Source organism: Manis javanica, chromosome 6 (genome assembly GCF_040802235.1).
Source record: "Manis javanica isolate MJ-LG chromosome 6, MJ_LKY, whole genome shotgun sequence".
Taxonomy (NCBI): Eukaryota; Metazoa; Chordata; class Mammalia; order Pholidota; family Manidae; genus Manis; species Manis javanica.
Window position 1 is genome coordinate 26,823,617 of NC_133161.1, and position 25,116 is coordinate 26,848,732.

The window sequence follows — 25,116 nt, forward strand, 5'->3', positions numbered from 1 at the left end:
ATGAAATAAACTTTACTGAGTATACTGGAAGACATAATCAGTCAACTGAGAAAGAATACTGGGAATTCATCTAAAATATCAGGCAGAATGATAAAGAAGTATGTTTTAAGTGAAGGAATAATTTGAAGGATGAATTTAGAATTCCCCACACAGACATAAAAGGCATTCTTTTTTTTCAAGATATTCTTGAAAAAGAGAGAATAGAGGAGAGATTATATTCAAAGTAATAAAGGTTGAATTCTCCAGAATTAAAAAATGAGATGAGTCGTCAGAGACTGAATATGCATTTCTACGTATGAAACAATTTAATTAAAAACTAATCCATATTTAGAAACATCATGAATTAAGCTTTAGATCATCAAAGATGAAAATAATTTTTTAAAACTACCAAACAGAAATGAAAAAATCCTCTACAATGAGATTAATTCCTCGTTCTCAACAATAACTAAGATATCCAACAAAGATATATAATACCCTGTGGAGAAAACAACAAAAAATTATAGAAGGAATTTAAGCACACCTAAATGAATGGAAACGTTCATAGACTGACATATTTTAAAGCCATTTCTTACACTATAAATTCTGTGTTTGAATTAAATATAAAATTCAAAAAGAAGAGTAAAAGCCTAAAATATTAAGTTAGAGAAAAATGTTAGGGGAGGGACTTGAGATACAGATTGTAAAACTTATTGAAAAGCAATGATAATTTTAAAAGCTTAATTTTGCAGGAACTGAGTTTTAAAAAGTGGTAGTTGGAGGAGGAGATTGAAGGACAAAAATTAAGAGCCCAGAAATACCTGTGTCTTCATTTGTAGAAATTTGGCACAGGAAATATATAGAACAAATTAGTGGAATGAAGATGGACTATCCAATAGAAAAGGCCAGGGCATTTTGGCTGTTCATTTAGGAAAAATAAGGTATCAATTTCCTACACAAATAAACTGGCCTTTCACTTAAAAAGAAATATTTTAACCTTTAGAAAAAAATATGGGAATATGTAATACAGGAAAAATTTATCAAACAAGGTAGTAAAAACACACAACATAAAAAAAAGATTTTAAAATAACTGCATTAAAATTAAAATCTTGTCAACCAAAAAATGACAAAGCGAATTTCACAGATGAGCCAGAGACTAAGAAACAGATTTGCAAACACATAACTTATAAAGAAATTATAGGAATCTAAAAGTAACTCCACAAATTCATGACGAAAAAATCCAAACAACACAAGAAAAAAATAGAAAGAGATTATAAATAAGGTAATTTGCAGGAGACAAACAATTATGTTCACTAACCATGAAAAATTACTTCAGTGGTATTCAAGCAAATGCAAATTAAATTAAGAAGAACTTTTCATACCATCAGTAGTCAAATAAATATATTAGTCCAATATACCAATGGTTGGTGAATGGAAACTTCCCCCACATTATTGCTACTAATATAAACAGGTAACAACCATCTTGTATAGCAATTGGGCAATACCCAGTAAAGTTCAAAAGTACCCCTTCTGCCCTAAAATTTCCTTACTACTTTTATGCGTTAGCTTGTAAATCTTTCCTATGTCCACATGGAGCTAGGTATAAAGATGTTCATAGCTTTATATTAATGAAAACTTTGGGGAAGGAACCCCAAATAGCCATCAGTAGAAAAACAAGCAAATGAATAGTAACAATTCATAAAAAGAAATGCTATATCCATTTTAAATGAATTAACAGTAGGTTTACATGTATAAACATGAATGCATTTGAAACCCACGAGTAAAATGATAGAGTAAAAAGGCATTCTTCACGAGTGAAAAAGCAGGCTGAAAAGTGATATGTAGCAAACATTTAACTTCACATTGTTTATTCGTGTATAAGGTCTACACATAGTAAAATCATGAAAACATGGATAGGAAATATACAAACTACATTCTAGACAGTGGTTGACTTTGGAGATTGACAAAGAAATGGAAGAGTGGTACATATAAGTCTTGAACTGCATGTGGAATGTTACTATTTATTTTAAAACTTCAAGTAAATGCAGCAAAATGTCAACATTTTAAAAATATGATGAAGTGTGCAAGTGTGCTTATTATATTATTTTTCTTTATGTTCTTATACAGTGCTAAGAAGGCTTCTAATACTTCAATTTTTTTAAATGTCCAAGAACAGAAATTTCCTCTCCATACTGGTAATCAGTCCACATGCAAAAACTTCACGTCTCTGGGAGTACGGTAGAAGCTACGTACAACAGAAACAGTGGAGACAGCCCTAAATGAGCCAGGCGTCTCAGGGTACACACACGCAGCAGGAACTCATGGATAAGTGATATCACACTTCATACTATCGAATGGGATTCACATCTGTACTCTGCACAGCTGCCTCTCTGGTTGGATATGTTCTGTTGGCTGAACTCATGTAACTTTTAGAAATGGTAGGGAGTATATAGATTTTTGAACAAGAAATCTTTTATCTTTTGAAGTTTTGAAGTTCTTTTTATTTGGTATTTCACGTGGTATTTTGAGAAAGAATCATGATTTTAAAAACTTTTTGTAAGATTAGTCTTCATTATAATTTTGAGTCTTTTTTCTTTCTCTATTTTTCCCTCGCAATAAAAGTAGACATTATTTGTGTGGCTCTCATTCAATTCAAGAATTTGTAATACTAAAATGCCTTGCTATCTCTAGAACAGAATTGATTCAAATGTTCACTTGTTATGGCTGCAGAGCCAATCTTAATAAAGATATCAGATGTACTCACACCTTTCGCCAGGCCTAAGAGGGATTGAAAGAGGGGAAAACCATTCACCCACAACCGAATGAACTTGATGGTGGGCCTTTTATTGTTGTTTTATCATTGTTTGCTTGTGGTAATAGTAGTGGTGATTACGGTGTATGGTGGGATGGATATGTTTCAGGGTTTGCTAAGAAGATGCAGAAAGAGAGAAAAGAGAAAAAAATCAGAGAGATCAGCAGGAGACAGAGATGGTATAGCTAGAGCTAATGGATCATTCTAAGAATTTTCAGGAACAAAATGAAGCAATTTTTTTCCTCTGTCTCAGAGGTGGTTCTATAAATTAAATACCCAGAGTGCCTTTTGAGCTGCAGCACAATTAGACAACTTTTGAGTTTTCTTCATCAGAAGAAACTGCACCAAAATTAATCACCCTAGTTTTTTTGAATATATATAAATAACAGAAACAATGAAATGTTTTCTTTCATTTTTGTTCCTTTCTCCTTAACAAGAATATGCACAGATCTTTGATTAAAAAAACAGCCTACATATTAATAGAAATTCTTAAAATAAAATACTTGATATCATATCTGGATCAACCTTCTGTTGTTGACTATCTAAGGATTGTGATGGGAAAGAACATTTTCCTGCCCATGACTCTAAGCCTAATCAAGAAAGATCATCTAATAGCAAAGAGGAATTGGAAGAGGGAGGTATTCCTTAAATGGACCCGTCAATAGGATGACTGTATAATTAACAGCCTAATAGAGACATTTTTGAGCATGAAAACGGTTGCTGATGAGAAGGGACACCTGTATACAGGTGTAAACCAGCACTACTTAGAGAAAACTGGAACAGATGGCTATCCTACCTACTCAGAGGGAGATCATTCTGTTTTCCTCCATTCCTAGATTTTGAACTTTAAAATATGGAATAATGGGTCATTTCCCACAAATTCTGGGGAGGCAGTTATTAAGGACAATGCATATATGGTTTCTTAGTCAGCTGCAATTATAATCTTCTGAGACTCATGCAAAAATATGAACTGTATGTAAGTGTTTGGGGGAAGTGCCACAGACAAGACATAAATTTGAACCTCACAATGAAGGAGGACAACTTCTGAGAATAGGTATTGAGTCTAGGGTATAAACTTGGGCAGGATACTGCCTGGAAGCATTTCTGCTTTCCAAGTCAGACCCAGAGTTACAGATAAAAGGGAAGGTCTGGAAAAGGGAGTGACCCAGTGCTTCTCAAACTTTAATCTATGTAAGAATCACCTGGAGACTTAAAAATGATCCTGATTCATTATGTCTGGAGGAGGTTTCGAGCGTCTCCCTTTCTCACAAGCTCCTAGATCACACAGATGCTGCTGGTCCATGGACCCCACAGGGTAGATAGAGAAATTCAAATGAGCAACTCCAAATGTTGCTTCCGGAATGGTGCAGCAAGATGTGCAAGGCAGGGCAGGTAGGTATCATTCTTATTACCTACAGATTTTACTCAAATGCTGACCACAGCCAAGCATGAGTGTGAGTCATGTGGTGAGGCAGTCTGTGTGGGGTTGAAAAGCGCTGGTTAGTCACTAAGGAGCACACTCTCCTCGAGTCTGGAGAACTACTGATATGGAAGAATATGACCTAAATCTTACCACATTCCTGAGTTTTCAAGAGAAGCCACAAATTCAGGTTTTATTTTTAATATAGAATCTGCTGCTTTGTAAACCATGACGTGGATACCATTGTCTGTCAAATAATTGTATTTTCTTGATAGACTTGGCCATCAGCTTGCAGCTGCTCCCCCTAGTCAAACTAGGGCAAAGGATGCAGGAGTCCGGAATATGGTCACAGTCAGGTAGATGCTGTCACTTAGAGGATCTGGGGGCTTATTGGTTTGACTCCCTGGCTGAACGTGTGGATTAGAGCTCAGAAAGAGGGTGCATGATGAAGAGAAGGATCAGAACCCGAATATCAAGAAGGTATGCAGATAAACTCCTTAGAAGTAGAGAGTTGATGTCGGGAAGTACTGGAGTAAGTCTTATTTAGAGTGAAGGTGGCCTTGAGTGGAAAAATGAGGATTTGGGATTATTTTCAACAAGCAACTAAAAAATCACTGACTCGGTAAATATTTTAAGTCAGGGCTAAGCCAGTTAAAAATGTGAAAGTTGTCCAGGCAAGCTAAAAATTTAATACTTGAAATTTTGCTTTTTATCCTGTGTTGAAAGTTACCCCATCTGAGCAGACTATGACTTCCTAGCTGTAGTAGATTCATGTTGAAATGATGGCAGAGGTTATGTATGGTGGACAGAATTAGCACCATATTTCTATTTATTTTTTTGATTTTTTGGCAATTCCTTATAGATTGGTGTTCCAGATAATTGTCAGGGTGGCTAGTCTCTTAATTTGGCTTTTATACAAGTGTATTTTGTATTTTCATACAAAATCAAAGTGGATTCTTGGAAGATGAGCTGGTTTGGAAGTAGCCTTGCCTGTAGTGAAGAAACTGGGGTGTAGGCTGAGGGATAGAGTTGAGAGGTAAAATGACAGGGGACAGATAGGATCAAGAGACTGGTTGGTCGTGGTTAGAGAGCAAAATAGTAAGAGGATCCATTTCATTTTTGAAATCTAGATTCTTCCAAATGTGATAGAAAAAAAGCATGAGGAGTTTTGGGTTATCCATGTGTTCTCACTATGAGAAAATGCAGACCTAGTCTTTCTCCTGCACTGGCATTTTCAATTAAGGTAATATTCAAAAATTCTCTCTGTAGCAAATTAGGGAAATTCAGTCAAGGCTGAACTTTGTTTCATCATATTATTGTTTGTCTAGATGATAGAATCAGAGTTTGTGAAAAACTGTCAACATCAAAACACCTTTATTCTTTCTCCTTTAAAAAGATAATGCAATGAAGATATGACATAATTCTGGCTTATTAAGATTTCTTACAAACCCACTGAAAGTACAAGAATGCTGAATGAGTAAATAAATACTAAGCCCAGAGAGCTCACCCTGCAGTAGGTGAATCACAGGGCAGCAGAGCTAGAGATTTTTTGCTCAGCAAAACCTTAAATAAAAGACCTTATTGGACCTAGACAGCAGTTTTTGTGAATTTTTCAACTGCAACTAAGTATTTGCAGAGATTAAGCAATGTGAGAGCAAAACAAAGTTATACAATAGATGTTAGCGTTTATCGATCATTTAATACATTCCAGGTGATTTCATTTCAAAATTATGTCATATATAATTATAAATTTCTACCTTTTTTAATTGAAATATAATTAATATACAAATTATATTAGTTTCAGATATACAACATAACGATTTGAAATTGTCTACATAGTTGAATGATCAATCATACAAAGTTACAATTTTTTTCAGGTGACCTTTGAAATTTGCAATACAATATTATTGACTATAGTCACCATTCTGTACATTACATCATGATGACTTATTTTATAACTGGAAGTTTGTGTCTCTTGATCCCTTTCACCCATTTTGCCCATCTTTCAACCTTCCTCCCCGCTGGCAACCAGCAATCTGCTTTCTGTATCTATGAGTTTTGTTTTGTTTGTTCATTTGTTTTTTGGATTCCACATGTTAGTGAAATCATGCAGTATTTATCTTTCTCTGTCTGACGTATTTCCCTCAGCATAATACCCTCAAGTTACTTCCATGTTATTGCAAATGGCAAGGTTTCATTTTATTTTTTTTAATGGGTGACTAGTATTGCATTGAATATGTATACCACATCTTTATCCATTCATCTATTGATGGGCACTTAGGTTCCTTCCATATTTTGGCTATTGTAAATAATGCTGCAGTGAACATAGGGGTGCATATATCTTTTCAATTAGTTTTTGTTTTCTTCAGATAAATATCCAAAAGTAGAATTGCTGAATCATACGGTAGTTCTATTTTTAACTTTTTGAGGAACCATCATACTATTTTCCATAGTGGGTACACCAGTTTATATTCCCATCAACAGAGCAAGAGGGTTCTCTTTTCTCCAGAACTTCACCAACGCTTTTTATTTCTTTTCCTTTTGATAAAAGCCATTATGACAGGTGTAAGGTCAAATCTCATCACAGAGCTGACTTGCATTTCTCTGATGATTAGTGATGTTGAAAGATGCTCAATCCATGTGTTTGTTAGACATCTGTATGTCTCCTTGGAAAATTGTTTATTCAGATCCTCTGCCCATTTTTAATTGGATTGATTGTTTTTATGTTATTGAGTTGTATGTATGAGTTCTTTATATATTTTGGATAGTGATCCTTTATTGGATGAATGATTTGCAAATATCTTCTTCCATTCAGCAGGTTGCCTTTTTATCTTGTGGATGGTTTCCTTCACTGGGCAGAAGCTTTTTAGTTTGATGTGGTTCCATTTCTTTATGTTTGCTTTTGTTACCATTGACTCTGGAGTTAGATCCCAAAACAAACCAAATCACCAAGACCCATGTCAAGTAGCTTACTGCCCATGTGTTCTTCTGTGATATTTTGATTTCTGGTCTTACATTCAAGTTTTTAACCCATTTGACTTAATTTGTGTGTATGGTATAAGATAGTGGCCCAGTTTTACTCTTTTGTATGCTGGCTATTGAGGATACTGTCCTTTCCTCATATGTGGGTTTATATCTGGGCTCTCTATTCTGTTATATTGATCTATGTGCCTGTGTTATGCATATACCATACTCTTAATTACCATGGGTTTGTAATAAGTTTGAAATCAGGGACTTGATGTCTCCACCTTTGTTCTTCTCTTTCAAGATTGCTTTGACTATTTGTGATCTTTTGTGCCAAGGCCTGTCTCTCTATTTTTTTCAGACATATGGGACCCAGAAACAATCCTTCCTGACCACCAGAGCCAAGCATGCAAGGGGCAGCCCCTATGGGCTGTACACATTCCTAGCTCTGGCAGGGCTGTGGGGGTGGAGTGGGCATGGGGCAAATCCACTGCTAGCAAGTTAGAGTGAAAGTATAAAAATGGCATCTGCCAGCTACAGCACTACCAAGGTAGAGGGAGAATGCAAAAATAGTGCTTGCCAGTACCTCTGTCCCTGGAGAGAGTCCTAACAGGTTCCTGCCCCTCTGGAAGATGCTTTAAGATTAGCAAATGAATCTCCTTCATGTTGGTGTAGGAAGTTTTCAAACTGCTGCTTTTACTTTGGGTCCCAGGGTAAATGAGTCTAAATGCAATTCCTTTAAGAGCAGAATCTCCACTCCTTACAGCCCTCTGGTTCTTCTTGACACAAGCCCCATTGGTTTCTCAGAGCCAGACATTTGCAGGGCTCTCTCTGGTATAGGTTCCAAGGGTATTTATGTGGGGCACAAACCCCTCAGTCCTCAGGAGAAGCTCTCTATTTGTGTGATCCTTCCCAACTGTGTGTCACCATGCCAGGGGTGGAGTTTATGGCAAGATCACATCTCTGCCTTTCCTACCCATCTCAGTATGGCCCTTTGATCCTTTGTTATGGCAGAACTGTTCAGCAAATTTTCAGGTTTTTTACAGAGAGAATTATTTCATATGTAGTGATAGATTTATTGTGTCTGTGGGAGGAGGTGAGTTAAAGATGTTCCTATGCCACCATCTTGAACCTGGAATCTTAACCATTTCTTGACAGTGCTCTAAAACAGAAACCAACCCTTTTATACCTAGCAAAGCAACGGATTCTACTAAGAGTCTCACTCCTATTGAGCCTCCTTGTGTCTCCCCAGGAGCTGACCTGTCTTTCTTAAAAAGCAAGGCAGAATACTCTTCACCTCCAGGTCCATGTTACTTAGGAGTTGATTTAGTCTCATCCATGCAGCAAGACATTTCTTTGAGGTTGATTTCTCCCTTTTATTAGAAGGAAAGGAAGGTCAGCGTGCATGGGTCCTACCCACCCAGGCACCAAGGAATGCAATTAAAAGGCAGGTATGTCTTGCCCCAGGGAGAAGGCAATGACTTGGATCTTTCTGTACTCCAGCAGAGCTGGAAGTTCATCTTACAGGCCAAATAAAGGTGAACACAAACATCCATATGCCTGATATGAGCACAGAAAATTGACTATGTGCTGTTATTAGTTTTGAAGGAAAGTTGAAGGAAACTTGATGATGAGGATGTTTTTGTCTTTGGTTTTCATGTGTATTCGGTTTTGGCTCTTGGAATCCCTAAGAAATTACTGTTTACTGCCCAACTCCAAAGTGCAGAGGGCTTCAGAGTTTCTTCTTCCTTTCTCTGTGACGCAGCACCATTAGCAAATCTCATTGTGTGAACAACAAATTCCCAGCCTCGTCATTTAATCTTGCATTTTTCCTTTGTTCTTTCCAGGAAGCAGAATGTGCCTACACACTCTTTGTCGTGGCCACATTTTGGCTTACAGAAGCTTTACCTCTGTCAGTAACAGCTTTGCTACCTGGCTTAATGTTCCCATTGCTTGGGATCATGCCTTCTAAGGAGGTAAGTCCTCTTATAAATGTTTGTCAAAATTAGGTTCCTTATTTTACACTGGTATTTCCATTGAGAAAAGTTGTATTTAAAGGGAGCAATAATCCTGTTGTTATGGCTTCCACATAAGTCCTCCAAACTTCTAATTGTTTCTCTCCTTTAGAATCCTACGTGTGTGTCCATCGTCAGGTGGATAAAAAAAAAAAACAACAGGCTGCTGCTTCTTGAGTCATGCATGTCAATGGGAGAAATGTGTGTCTATCTTCCCAGGCTGACTTCTATGCCTGGTGCCTCCCTCCCAGCAAAAGGGCCAACTATTTCACATCCTGCATAAGCTTTTTCTATTCAGCAGAATTCAGTCTCACACAATGTTGGAAAAGCAATTTTTTGTTTGTAATGAAGAAAACCTTCCCTATTTTCTTTTCCAGAAACTTGACATTTCAAAAGATAAAGCCAAATTAACTTTCATGTGTATTTCTGTTTTGTTCTTGCTGAGAGGAGTTTATTCATGCTGAGATGTGTTTCTTACCTTTATACAATCTAAGGGTAACCGTCTGTAGAAAATGGATTCAGTTTCCCATTAAAAGCATGAAATGCATTGAAACCAGAATATCTATTTCCATTCAGTCTTTAGCCACTCAGCATACAGCTGCCTAAACCGTAGCTGAAACATTCTCTCTCAGGTAAGATGTCAAAGTCAAGATGCTAGTCCATGTAATTTATCACCTTTGGACATCTCTTTTCTGCCTGCGGCCAATATTGCTATCTTGAGTTTCAGCTGTACTATAATGTGGGTGGAGATTTTTCGTTTTAGCTAACTGGTGACATAGCTCTTTTTTGTGGGAGAAGCTGTTCCCTTCCTTATTTTCATGTTGTTCTTCCCCATTTTGAAGTCCAAGTCCATCATTTTCCTGGTCAGATCCTTTCTGTTGCTTTTCTTTCTGTATTTCCCCCTCCCTGATTATCTTGACTCTTTTCTTTATCAGCACTATTGATTAGGAAGGGCATATAGCCAGGGCTGTACTTTAACTCCTCTCACCCCCAGGCTGAAGCTCTGCCACCCCACAGAATCTGGGATCTATAATTTAAAAAGTTTCTCAAATGCCCCAACATACTGTTTGGCCCTCAATAAAAGAAATATTAAAAGAAGGGGTTGGCAAAAAAATAGTGTCGAATTATTAATCCCTGTCCTGCTGGCTTGGGTGGTCCTCCCTCCAGAGATAATTAACAGTCACATATTTGTCTCTTATGATTTAATAACAATAAAATTGACTAAATTGCCTTTTTGAAAGAGGCTGAGATACAAACAGGATTAATTGGAGTAGGGGCATCTCGATAGCAAGCAGGCTAGAGGGAGATAGGAGGAAAAGGGTGCCTAGGAAGGCATGACTTTGTGGAAGCTGCCAAAGAAATATCTCTTCCTCTTTTGAGGATGTGGAAGCCTGACTAGAAGCAGCAAAATTCCAGGTGCCAACAGCCATTGCATTACTCAGGCTACTGGTACCTGTACAGGAGTTATTTATCCCCAGAAGTGTCAGCCTGAGACTAAATTTAACAGCCAAAGCATCTTAGGCTTGGAAGGGAGTTCTGGGTCATCCCATTCCAGGCAAGGATTCCCCGCCACAATATCTCTTAAAGCTGAGATCACTCAGGGAGTGCAGAAAGGCTTCCTGTGTGTGGTTCTAGAATAGCCCACAAGGAAATCCAACCATTTTTGAGTAATTTGAACACTTCAGCAACTCAGATTTATTGAGCTCCAGTGTGAAACTCACTTTGTCTCTTTAAACTTTCTTCTAAACAGCTAAGATTCTACAAATAAACCTCATGATAGTACTCCTTGGATTTGAAAATAAATATCATTTCCTCCTTAAGTTTTAGTCCTTAAGTCTTCTCACTTCAGTGTTTAATGATTCCAGTTCAACTCTCTTCAACCTCAGCACCCCTACCTCCATCATCACCACCATCTTCCCTTCTCTTCCTGTAACTCCCTCTAGTTTGTCAGTGTGACATAAAGGATTAAACAGCAAATAAAATGTTAATAAATGTAATGTCTGTCACATAGTAAGCACACAATATATGTTAGTTAATATTATTATTATTTGCACACTGACAAAAGTGAATAGATCCCTATAGAAACAATGTGACTGTTGTAAAGCTAAGTGAGTCTATCATCCCATCTCTGGTATTTCAGACTAAATGTGTTTTAAATTTTGTGACTCTCTTCATCTGTTAAGCTTAATGGGGACTTGCAATTAATCAAAGTCCTTAGGACTTTTAGTGGAGAAAATTGTTCTTTAGTCTTGTGGTCCTCTTTCCAGAAATGGCAGCTGAAGTTTTACTTGGAAACGTCCCAAAGGGATAGGGAAAGGGCTAGAGATTTACTCAGAATACCTAAGCTTAATATCTGACATTCACCACTAATTACTTGTAAGATCCTGATCATGTCCCTTAGTAACATTTCCCCTCATCTAAATAGGGAATGATAATGCCGTACAATCCAAGGGTTGTTGTAATGATCAAATCAAATAATATATGTGAAACAGTGATACTTAATAGGTATCAAGTATTCTTACAAGTTTTAATATTCACAGTTAAATGTGTTAAACTATCATTCCAACCTACAATAGCATTTTGGAATCTTAACTTTGTCATTGAGAATAATGTGTTTTAATATCCTATCTAGGTTCAGAGCCCTAAACAGCTCTCTCTTTTGTCACTATAGTTTTAACCTTACTTTACCTATTTCTTAAGCCAATGCTAAATATCTATACCTTACTAAGCATATTGTTGTATTGAAAAATATCAATAATATTGAATTTATCTCATATCTATTGGATAAAAATCTGAAATGCTGAATATTTAGAGTGCCCAATTAGAAATTCCAAAATAGGTAGTATTAATATCATTATTATTATCATTGAAAATATTACTTATAATAGCTAAGATATGGAAGCAACCAAAATGTCCATCAATTGATGAATGGATAAAGAAGATGTGGTATATATATAATATATATACACATACATGCAATGGAATATTAGCCATAAAAAGAAAAAAAGAAAGAAATCTTGCCATTTGCAACAACAACATAAGCTGCTGGGCAGGGAAAAACAAATACCATATGATGTCACTTATTTGTAGAATCTAAAAACAAAATAAAACAAAATGAACAAAATAGCAGTAGACTCACAGACACTGAGAAGTGGCTGGTGATTACCATGGGGGAGGGGTTAGGGTGGATGAGAGGGCACAAAAATTCTCAATCATAATATAAGTTGGTCAAGGGGATGATAGTATAGCATGGAGAATATAGGCAATGATTTTATAACATCTTCCTATGTTGACAGAAAGTAACTACACTAATTGGGGTAAAGATTTAATAATTTGAGTAACCAGAAAACTATCAGGTTGTATACTTGAAACTAATAAAAGATTGTATATCAACTGTATTTCAATAAAGAAATAATTAGAAGTTAAAAAAGAAAACATGCTTATATATACCTTTTACATATATAAATGTGAAGACATATACATGTATATATAGATGTTATATTACATATTCACTCAGTCATTCAATAAACATTTATGTGCTAGCAGTCTGCCAAGCACTTGGGAATATATCAGTGAATAAACACAAGCAAAAAGTCTGTGTCCTCCTAGGAGAAAAGAGGCAATAAACAATACATGTTTAAATACAGATAGATAAGGTACATAGTGAATTAGAGGGTAATTGGTTCTATAAAAAAAGATGCAACAGGATAATGAAGATTGGGAGAGGCTTGAAGTTTTAAATAGGATCATCAGAGTACATTTCAATAAAATGTCAATAGCCGAACAAAGATTTGCAGGAGATGAGGGAGTTAGCCGTTCAGATATCAGGAACAACCATTGCTAAAGGGAAAAAGCAAAGACCTTAAGGCAGATATATGTCTGAGAGTGAAAGGGAGAGCGAGAGAAGATGGTATCAGGGAGATAATGTATGGAGGGACCAGACTATCAGGGACAGTGTAGGCCACTCTAAGTTTAAGTCTCAGTGAAGCAAGACTCTAGAGAGTTTTGAGTAAAGTGTGACATGATCAATTTGATTTTTATTTTAAAAGGATAATTTGGTACAAAAAAAAATCCATGAAACTACAAGCTGATTCTTTGAAAACATATAGCTGAAAAACCGCTAGCTAGACTCATCAAGAAAAAAAGAGGACTCAAATAAAATGAGAAATGAAAGAGGAGAAGTTACAAACAACATCACGGAAATACAGACAATTATAAGAGAGTATTAAAAAATTGTATACCAACAAACTGGACAACTTAGAAAAAAATGGATAAATTCGTAGACATAATCTTTCAAGACTGAATCAGAAAGTAATAGAAAATTTGAACAGACCAATTACTAGTAATGAAATCAAATCAGTAATAAAAATCTCCAAACAAGCAAAATTCATAGATAGTTTCACATGTGTATTCCACTAAACATTTGAAGAAGAATTAACACCTCCTCTATTCAAAATCTTCCAAAAAAACTGAAAAGGTGAGAAAGCCTCCAAATTCATTCTATGAGGCTAGTATTGCTCTGCTACCAACATCAGACAAGGACACTACAAAGAAAAATTTATAGCTCAATATATCTAATGAACGTATATACAAAAATCCTCAACAAAACATTAGCAAACCAAATTCAAAAATACATTAAAAAGATTATTTACCACAGTCAAGTAGGATTTATCCCAGGGATGCAAGGATGGTTCATTATCCATAAATCAATCAATGTGATCACCACATTAACAAAAGGAAGGATAAAAACCATATGATCATCTCAAAAGATGCTGTAAAAACATTTGACAAAGTTCAGCATACATTCATGATAAAAACTCTCAATGAAGTGGGTATAAAGGGCACATATCTCAATACAATAAAGGCAGTACATAATAAATCCACAGCTAGCATCATAATGGTAAAAAGCTGAAAAATTTTTCTGTAATATCAGGAATACAACAAGGATGCATACTTTACCACTTTTATCCAACATAGTCCTAGAAGTCCTAACCAGAGCAATCAGACAAGAAAAAGAAATAAAAGGCATCCAAACTGGTAAGGAAGAAGTAAAACTGTCACTATTTGCAATGACATGATACTATATATAGAAAATCCTAAAGACTTCATCAAAACATGACTAGAATTAATAAATCAATTCAGTGAAGTCACAGGATACAAAACTATTGTATATAAATATTTTATTTATATATATAAACAATGAACTAACATAAAGAGAAATTAAGAAATCAATCCCATTTATAATTGTATCAAAAAGAATAAAATACCCAGTAATAAATCTAACCAAGTAGGTGAAAGAACTGTACTCTGAAGACTCTAAAACATAGATGAAAGAAACTGAAGAAGACACAAATAAATGGGAAGATATTCCATGCTCATGGATAAGAAGAATTAATGTTGTTAAAATGGCCATCCTTCCTAAAGCAATATACAAATTCAGTGTGATCTCTATCAAGATACCAATGGCATTTTTCACTGAGCTAGAGAAAAGAACCCCAAAATTTGTAAGGAACCACGAAAGACCCCAAATAGTCAAAGCAATTTTAAGAAAGAAGAATAAAGCTGGAGGTATCTTGCTACCTGATTTCAAACTATATTACAAAGCTACAGTAGTCAAAACAGTATGGTAATGGCACAAGAACAGATATATGAACCAGTGGAACAGCATAGGGAGCACACAGTAAACCTACACTTATATGGTCAATTAATATATGACAAAGTAGGCAAGAATAGAATGAAGAAAAGACAGTCTCTTCAGAAAATGGTGTGTGGAAAACTGGACAGCTACAGGTAAAAGAAAGTTGGATAACTGCCTTACATCATACACAAAAATAATCTAAAAATGAATTAAAGTCCTAAATGTAAGACCTAAAGCCATAAAACTCCTAGAAGAACATAGGCAGCAAACTCTTAGATATCAGTATTAGTAAGTTTTTTCTAAATATGTCTCTCCAGGCAAGGGAAACAAAAACAGAAATAAACAAATGGGACTACATCAAACTAAAAAGCTTCTGCACAGCAAAGGAAACCATCAGCAAAATAAAAGGGCAACCTACTTACTGTATGGAAGAATATATTTGCAAATGATTTATCTTATAAGGGGCTAATATCCAAAATATATAAAGAACTCATATAACTCAACACCAAACAAACAAATAATCCATTTAAAAAATGGACAGAGAAGCTACTAAACAGAATTTTTTCCAGAGAAGACATGCAGTTGGCCAACAGGCACATGAAAAGATGCTCAACATCAGTTATCATCAGGGAAATGCAAATCAAAATCATGATGATATATCACATCACACCAGTCAGAATGGCTAATATCAACAAGATAAGAAATAACGAGTGTTGGCAAGGATATGGAGAAAAGGGAGCCCTTTAACACTGCTGGTGAGATTGCGAATTGGTGCAGCCATTAAAGACAGCATTATGGAGGTTTCTCAAAAAAACTAAAACTAAACATTACATACAACTCAGCAGTTCCTCTTCTGGGAATCTACCTGATGAAAATGAAATCATTAATTTGAGAAGACGTATGTACCCCTGGTTACTGCAGCATTATTTACAATAGCCAAGATATGGAAGCAACTGGAGATTCTATCAATAGATGAATAGATAAAGAAGATGTGGTATTCTTCAGCCAGAGAAAAGAATGAAATCTTGCCATTTGTGACAACATGGATGGACCTAGAGGGAATTATGCTAAGTGAAATAAGCCAGAGAAAAATGAATACCATATGATTTCACTTGTATGGGCAATCAGAAAAACAAAACAAATGAACAAAGAAATATAACCCAAATAGTTTTATTAGCAAAGAGAATGTATAGTCATTTACCATGGTGTGGAGGCACAAGTGAAATAGGTGAAGAGGATAAAGAAGAAGAAGCTTCCAATTGCAAAATAATTTGGTCACAGCAATGGCAGTATAGCATTGGGAATATAGTTCATAATATTGTAATATCTTTGGTGACAGATGATAATTACACATCATGGTGAGCATTTAATAATATATATAATGAATCACTAAGTTGTGCATCTGAAACAATACTGTTTCAATACATTGAAACAATATTGTATATAAACTATTTCAATATATTGAAGTAATATTGTATGTAAATTATATTTCAATGAAAATAAAAAGATAATTTGGGCTGCTGGGTTGAGAAACAAGGTAGAAAAAAGGAGACAGATAGTAGGTCATTGCAGTAATCCAATGAGAAGCCAAGGTAATTCAGATCAGGGATAGTAATATAGATATGAAATATATTATTGATATATTTTTAAGATAAACCAACAAAATTTCCTTAATGATTTCATATGGCATATGATGAAAGAAAGGAGTCAAGGATGCCTCACAGTTTTTTGACCTGGCAGCTGGACCAGTAGAGTTACCCTCAATTGAAATGGGGAAAACTATAGGCACAGTAGGTTTGTTGCAGGAGAAAGGCTAACACCTGGAGCTCAGTGTTAGACATCAAGTTTGGAATAATTATTTGAAATCTAAATGAAGATGTTGAGTAGGATATTAGATATGAATTAATCCAGAGTTCATAAACAGAGCTGAGCTGAAAAAACAGATTTGAGACTACAACATTAAGAGATTGGTACAAAGAGAAAGTACTAGTAAATAACAATGAGAAGAATAGACTAATGAGGTAGGAGGGAGGCCAGCAGGATAGGGGATCCTGGAATACAGGTGAAGAAAGTGTTTTATGCATGAGGCGATGATCAAATGTATCAAGTCTCCTAACAGGTCAATTAATGTGACAACTGGAAATTAACCATTGGATTGAGCAACATGATGTAAATAAATATTTTTTAAAAAACAGCAACAAAATATAGGCTCTATAGTTAAACACATAATGGGTAAAATACTTAAAAAATCTCATTTAATTTACAACTTGATGTGAAATATTATTTAACTTATGTAAGAAAGTATATTGACTTATAGAAGGGTTGCTAAACTGGTAAATTACATTGCTAAGAGAGAACCCAGGTTCTCTGATTGCAAAAGACCATGTTTTTTTATGAAATCCAATTTTGAGACAGAAATATAACTACCTGAATCTTGCAAATAGATTTCAAATTTCATTAGGAATTTTATTTGACAGACCAATTTTACCTTGAAAATATTTATATCAATGTCATTTACAAACTAGTAGCATCTTCTTTTATTACTGCATATACAAGTAGGCAATAAACAAACACATCTGCTTGTGCCTAATATTCTACAAACTTTGATGGAAATCAAAGAATAGGTTATACAGTGGAAAACAAAGAATGTGAAAATTTCTCCTTAGGTTTCACAACTAATTTATTTAGACAATTGGGCTACAGGCTGTTTACATAGCCTATTAAGGGATCAGCAAACTATGAGTCTAAGTGCCAAATTCAGCCTGATAACCAGTTTTTAAATAGTTTTATTGGAAACACACACAGCCATACTTCATTAATTTGCATATTGTTCTACATAGACAAGTTGAGTAGTTGCAATAGGGAACAAAGGTCACAGAGTCTAAAGTATTTACTACCTGACCCTTTGAAGACAGTCTGCCAACTGCTGATATAATCTAAAGAGATTAGAATAAGAATATTTCACAGTTCTGGACTTCATGCTGTGTTTAATCACTTACTAATAGTGTCTTACTTCTATGTGTTCCTTTGTATTTTTTTAGTAATTCTGCATTTATTCTTCCATTGAATTCTAGAGTGTCAGGAAACAGTCAGTGGGGCCTATTTCCATGAACAAAATTTTGAAAGAGATAAGGGCAGAGGAAACTCAAATGTCTATTCATTTTTCAATAATCAACTCAAGTACCAGGTCCCATATGAAGACTTTTTCAATTTCCCTAGGAAAATGTAGTCACTTACTTATTTTGTATCAACTATACCTTAAAGAGAGAGCTCTCGTGCACCAATGCTAACTTATTGCAGTCTTGGCTAACGTGGTTTTCCTCATCTAATAACCCATAAGTTCCTTTCAGGCTAGGGATTTACTACTTCAATATTTTCTAAGTGCCAATAATGCCAGACATGTGTTAAGTCCATAAATATGATGATTAGTAAGACACATCTCTTCCTTGAAAATACACCTAGTCTAATGAAGGGGGTAATTAAGTAAACAAATGGTCACCATATAGATTAAGATTTCCTATATGGAGGTATGGCCCAACCAAGTTCAGGGTAGTCATGAAAGGCATCTTGGAAGAGTTAACATCTGAGTTAGTCTATGAAGGAAGATGAGGGCAATAGGGTGAGAGAAGATGGTCACTGCAAGTTAAATAACAAACAGATGTTAAAGCATTTCTTTTTCAGGGAATTGCACACATACAGAAAAGTTGATGCAGCACTGGAAGACTAGCTAGAGAGGGGAGATGGGACCATATGATGGTCTAGATGAAATCTAAATGAAGACATCAAATCCTAACTCCAACCCCAACCCTAACCACTAACTCTTAACCCTAACCCATAACACCTAATGCCAAACCCTAACCCTAGCCCTACCCCTACCCCACCCCCAAACCTAACCCAACTCCTAACCACAACCCTAACCATAACCCCTAATCCCAACCCCAACCCTAACCCTGTCCGTAAGTCTAGTCTCTTTACTCGCACCCTCACCTTCACTCACACTGAGCTGTAACCATTAACTTAACTATCATGCTAACCCCCAGCCTAAACCCACACTCTAACTCTAAGGCACACCACCACTTCATCCTAAACATAATCCTACACCTAATCCTAACCCTGCCCGAACCCTTCCCAATTCACCCTCACCCTCATCGTCACCCACACATAACCCTAAACCTCGATATAGCAGTTATCCTAACATTAAACCTGGATCCTAACTCTAATCATAACCCTGTCTTCCCATACATCTCACCCGAGACCTAACCCTAACCCTAACTGTGGCCCCTCACCCTAAACCCTCAACCTCATACTCACATTCACCCACACCTAATTATAACCCAAATCCTAAACATAATGCAAAAACTCACACTGAAAACAAACCCTAAATCTAACATTAATCGTATCCTCACCCTACCTTGAACCCTACACCTAACCCTAACCCTGACCCTTTGAACCCCTCACCATCATCGTCACCTTCACCCACACCTAACCATAACCCAAAACCTAACATGGAACTCTAAACTTAACTCTCGCCATGATCACATCCTCCTCCTATCCCTAATGATAACCCTAACACTAATCATAATCATAAGTCTAGCCCCTAACCCTCACCTTCACTCACACGGAACCAAAACTGTTAACTATCACGCTAACCCTCAGCCTAAACCTATATCCTAACTCAAAACCCACACCATCACTTCATCCTAAACCTAACTCTAACCCTAACCCTACCTGTACCCCCAACAACCCCCTCTCATTGTCATCCACAGCACACCATAACCCTAAACCACAATCTCGCACTTACTCCAAGATTAAATCTGGACTGTAACTTGAACTGTAACCCTATCCTCCCCACATGCCTCATCCAAGACCTAACCCTGGCCCCTCACCCTAACCACTCACCATTATGCTGCCCTTTACCCACACCTAACTGTGACCCAATCCCTAAACGTAACCCATATGTAACCAGTATGTCTTATGAGGCCTATTGAGAAGATGGATTTGGTCTGAAAAGACATGGGGTCTCTTAAAGGATTATAGGAAGGGCGATGTGATCAGATTTACACTTTAGAAAAGTGACTGACAATAATAAGGGTGGATTAGAAAAAATTATACAGCAACCATGTGAGAAATTCTGCGGTACTTAATTAAGGTGATAATGTTCAAAAAGAGAAAAGTGGACAATTTAAAAGATATGAAAAAACTAGAAATAATAGAACTTCATGATAAATACACACATATTGAAAGTGAAAAAGGAATCATAGCTGACCCTCAGGTTTCTGGCTTGGTGCCTAAGTATATGAAAGGTTCATTCACCACAAAAGAGGATATGTTGAGTTTTTAGATGTTTGTGAGAAATTCAAATTCCAAATGGAAATGTCCAATTGGACATACCAGTCTGGCACTCAGGATACTTACCTGTCTGGATATAAAGATTTTGGTGTCTTCAACATTCATTCAAAAACTATATATTAAATGCCAATTTTGTGCAAGATGTTATTTTAGTCTCATAGAGTTAGAAATTGAATCCATAGATTCAACCACTGGGTGTATAAAATAAGAAGACTGAAAGCAGAACCCTGTAGAATACCAGCACTTGAGAAAAGGGCAGGGGAAAAGAGAATTTTGAAGTAGGCCATAAAGAAAAATTCAGAAAGGCTGGGATAGAACAAGAAAGAAAAAAAAATGTTTCACATATCTGAAAGTACTAGTAAATTAATAAATTGAAAGAATACTTATAATGAGAGCATGGTTGAGAGACTTAGGAGGACAGGAGTTTCAGAGTATAGACACTTGGGATTTAGGAGCTCAAGGAGAAGAACTTATTCATCGGCTGCTGTCCTCCTTCCCTCACTCATCCAGTACTATTCACTGAGCTCCGACTCTGTACCAGCCCTGTGCTGAGTGCCAAATATGTAACCGCCAGCAAAGCAGATACTGGTTATCACCGAATGTATATTATAATAGAGAAGACATGCAACAAGCAAGTAAACAAACAGTATTTACACAATGTGATGCACTACGAAGAAAAAAAAACAGGGTTCTGTGATACAGAAAAATAGTAGGATATATTTAAAAACTTGATATTTGAGAATTAAAGAAGTATGAAGAGAGAAAAACATGTCAGACATTTACACATGCATCGCTTGGTGCATGGTAGGTATCCAGTGTTAGAGTAATTAATCAATGAAATAATAAGGAAATTGAAATAATTATTATCTATTATAGAATTGCTACAAAATGTAGAAGGTAAAAACTTCTAAAAACAGAAGTTAACTTTTCATAAGGCAAAAAGTAGATGTTCACTTGTCCACTTTTAATTTCGAGGGTAATTTTCAGTTTTTCTACTTTTTTTTTTTGAAACAAGCCAAGCTTAGTTAGCAATTTTTTAAATGCAGATACAATTTTTTTTTTGAGAGGGCATCTCTCATATTTATTGATCAAATGGTTGTTAACAACAATAAAATTCTGTATAGGGGAGTCAATGCTCAATGCACAATCATTAATCCATCTCAAGCCTAATTCTCGTCAGTCTCCAATCTTCTGAAGCATAACGAACAGATTCTTACATGGTGAACAAATTCTTACATAGTGAATAAGTTCTTACATGGTGAACAGTACAAGGGCAGTCATCACAGAAACTTTTGGTTTTGATCACGCATTATGAACTATAAGCAATCAGGTCAAATATGAATATTTGTTTGATTTTTATACTTGATTTATATGTGGATCCCACATTTCTCCCTTTATTATTATTATTTTTATTTTTAATAAAATGCTGAAGTGGTAGATAGATGCAAGATAAAGGTAGAAAACATAGTTTAGTGTTGTAAGAGAGCAATTGTAGATGATCAGGTGTGTGCCTGTAGACTATGTGTTAATCCAAGCTAGACAAGGGCATTAAAACATCCACAGATGCAGAAGATTTCTCTCAAAACAGGGGGGGGTGAGGTTCTAAGCCTCACCACTGTTGATCCCCAATTTCTCACCTGATGGCCCCCCTGCAACTGTGCCTGTCTTAGGTTGTTCCTCCCTTGAGGAATCTTACCCATCTCTGGCTAACCAGTCATCTTCTGGGGCCATACAGGGAGATACAGAGTTGTTAAGTGAGAGAGAAGCGATATTGTCTGAAAAGGTTAGCTTTTTACTTCTTTGCAGATTTATGCCCTGTGGCTTCTATGCCCAGCATTTGTCTTGAGGTATCTTTACCACTTGGAGGAATTATGATACTCGGTAAATTCGATATGAGGCACGAATTCTATTTAAGGGTTGTAATTAGGAAGGAAGAAGAAAAGCTATACGAGTAGCAGATGGAAGAAAACATGGGAGGATTGATTATTTCTTTGACATATCTTCTTGTAGAGTAACTTAAGCATGTATAGGTTTTAACTACGAATTAAATTGCGCACACACATTAACATAATAGGAATACAGTTACATAACCAAATCAGATCTATAATTACCAGCCATCTCCAGTGAAGCCAAGAAAACCATTTAGGCACCCTAGGCATTTGTGAAAATTTGTCTATGATATGATGGATATTGTCCAACTTTACTTGAACAGTTTGAGAGAAATCAGGCAAACTAAAACGACAACAGTAGATAGTCTGTAGTCGTAAGATTTTGGAGCACAACAACTTGCACTTCTCCTAATTCTTGGTTGAGTTCCAACAGTATAGATCCAGTCAAATTTGTTGCTTTAATGAAAGCACAGGCCATCTTACATATCTCCTTCTTCATTTCAATGGCAAGTCCAGGAACCGGTGGGATGGATGCAGCTACAGCTGCAGCATCACCTGGATCTTTGTTGAGGCTTTTTGATGATCATCTTCTGGTATGACTCTTCCAGAGTGTGCTGGTGTTGGAAGTTCTTCTTCATATTGTATCTTAGTTCATTTTCTGGGTAGCCAAATTAGGCTTTGATCCTCTGTATAAACACAAACAGACCCTTTGCCCTCACTTTGATATTCCCTTTATACCATTGTGTAGAACTCATTGGAGGTTACCACACAGGAACTGCTTTTTTATTTTTTAAGAGAAAGGAATATTTTCACAAAAGTGTACCTCCAAAGCCGATCATCTGACACCCTTTAAGTGATCAAAATTAAGGATATTTAAAGCATGCATTAATTGTTGATTTACAGTTAGTTTTATCCTATCAAGGAGTAATCCCCCTTTTCTTTCGTTCTTTTTTTTTATCTTTAATCTACACTTACATGCAGAATATTATGTTTACTAGGCTCTCCCCTATACGAGGTCCCCCCTATAAACCACTTTACGGTCACTGTCCATCAGCATAGCAAAATGTTGTAGAATCACTACTTGTCTTCTCTGTCTTGTACAGCCCTCCCCTTTCTCCCAGCCCCCCATGCATGCTAATCTTAATACCCCTCTTCTTCTCCCCTCCCTTATCCTTCCCTACCCACCCATCCTCCCCAGTCCCTTTCCCTTTGGTACCTGTTAGTCCACTCTTGGGTTCTGTGCTTCTGCTGCTGTTTTGTTCCTTCAGTTTTTCCTTTGTTCTTATACTCCACAGAAGAGTGAAATCATTTGGTATTTCTCTTTCTCCGCTTGGCTTATTTCACTGAGCATAATACCCTCCAGGTCCATCCATGTTGCTGCAAATGGTAGGATTTGCCCTCTTCTTATGGCCGAGTAGTATTCCATTGTGTATATGTACGACATCTTCTTTATCCATCTACCGATGGACATTTAGGTTGCTTCCAATTCTTGGCTATTGTAAATAGTACTGAGATAAACATAGGGGTGCATCTGTCTTTCTCAAACTTGATTGCTGTGTTCTTAGGGTAAATTCCTAGGAGTGGAATTTCTGGGTGAAATGGTAGGTCTGTTTTGAGCATTTTGATGAACCTACATACTGCTTTCCACAATGGTTGAACTAATTTACATTCCCACTAGCAGTATAGGAGGGTTCCCCTTTCTCCACAGCCTCACCAACATTTCTCATTGTTTGTCTTTTGGATGGCAGCCATCCTTACTGGTGTGAGGTGATATCTTGTTGTAGTTTTAATTTGCATTTCTCTGATAATTAGCGATGTGGAGCATCTTTTCATGTGTCGGCCGTCTGTATTTCTTTTTTGGAGAACTGCCTGTTCAGTTCCTCTGCCCATTTTTTAATTAGATTATTTGTTTTTTGTTTGTTGAGGCGTGTGAGCTCTTTATATATTTTGGACGTCAAGCCCTTATCGGATCTGTCATTTACAAATATATTCTCGCATGCTGTAGGGTTCCTTTTTGTTCTATTGATGGTGTCTTTTTTTTGTACAGAAGCTTTTCACCTTAATATAGTCCCACTTGTTCATTTTTGCTGTTGTTTTCCTTGCCCGTGGAGATATGCTCAAGAAGAGGTCACTCATGTTTATGTCTAAAAGGTTTTTGCCTATGTTTTTTTCTAAGACTTTTATGGTTTCATGACTTACATTCAGTTCTTTGATCCATTTTGAATTTACTTTTGTGTATGGGGTTAGACAATGGTCCAGTTTCATTCTCCTACATGTAGCTGTCCAGTTTTGCCAGCACCATCTGTTGAAGAGACTGTCATTTCATCATTGTATGTCCATGGCTCCTTTATCAAATATTAATTGACCATATATGTTTGGGTTCATGTCTGGAGTCTCTAATCTGTTCCATTGGTCTGTGGCTCTGTTTTTATGCCAGTACCAAATTGTCTTGATTACTATGGCTTTGTAGTAGACCTTGAAGTTGGGGAGTGAGATCCCCCATACTTTATTCTTCTTTCTCAGGATTGCTTTGGCTATTCTGGGTCTTTGTTGTTTCCATATGAAGTTTTGAATTATTTGTTCCAGTTCATTGAAGAATGTTGCTGGTAATTTGATAGGGATTGCATAAAATCTGTATATTGCTTTGGGCAGGAGGGACATTTTGATGATATTAATTCTTCCTATCCATGAGCATGGGATGAGTTTCCATTTGTTAGGGTCCCCTTCAATTTCTCTTAAGAGTGACTTGTAGTTTTCAGGGTATAGGTCTTTCACTTCTTTGGTTAGGTTTATTCCAAGGTATTTTATTCTTTTTGATGCAATTGTGAATGGAATTGTTTTCCTGATTTCTCTTTCTATTGGATCATTGTTAGTGTATAGGAAAGGTACAGAATTCTCTGTGTTAATTTTGTATCCTGCAACTTTGCTGTATTCCGATATCAGTTCTAGTAGTTTTGGAGTGGAGTCTTTAGGGTTTTTTATGTACAATATCATATCATCTGCAAATAGTGACAGTTTAACTTCTTCTTTACCAATCTGGATTCCTTGTATTT

General features: G+C 36.3%; 1 protein-coding gene across 10 annotated transcripts in view; it reads left to right on the plus strand.

The window, feature by feature from the left end:
- The window catches only part of SLC13A1 (solute carrier family 13 member 1), a 214,807-nt gene that overhangs the window by 12,461 nt on the left and 177,230 nt on the right, over window positions 1-25,116 (plus strand). For all 10 annotated transcript variants that reach the window (XM_037023451.2, XM_037023453.2, XM_073238504.1 and 7 more), the window contains exon 2: window positions 9,020-9,148. In XM_037023451.2, the coding sequence (XP_036879346.2) occupies window positions 9,020-9,148 (129 nt within the window). The remainder of the gene's footprint in view (window positions 1-9,019; window positions 9,149-25,116) is intronic.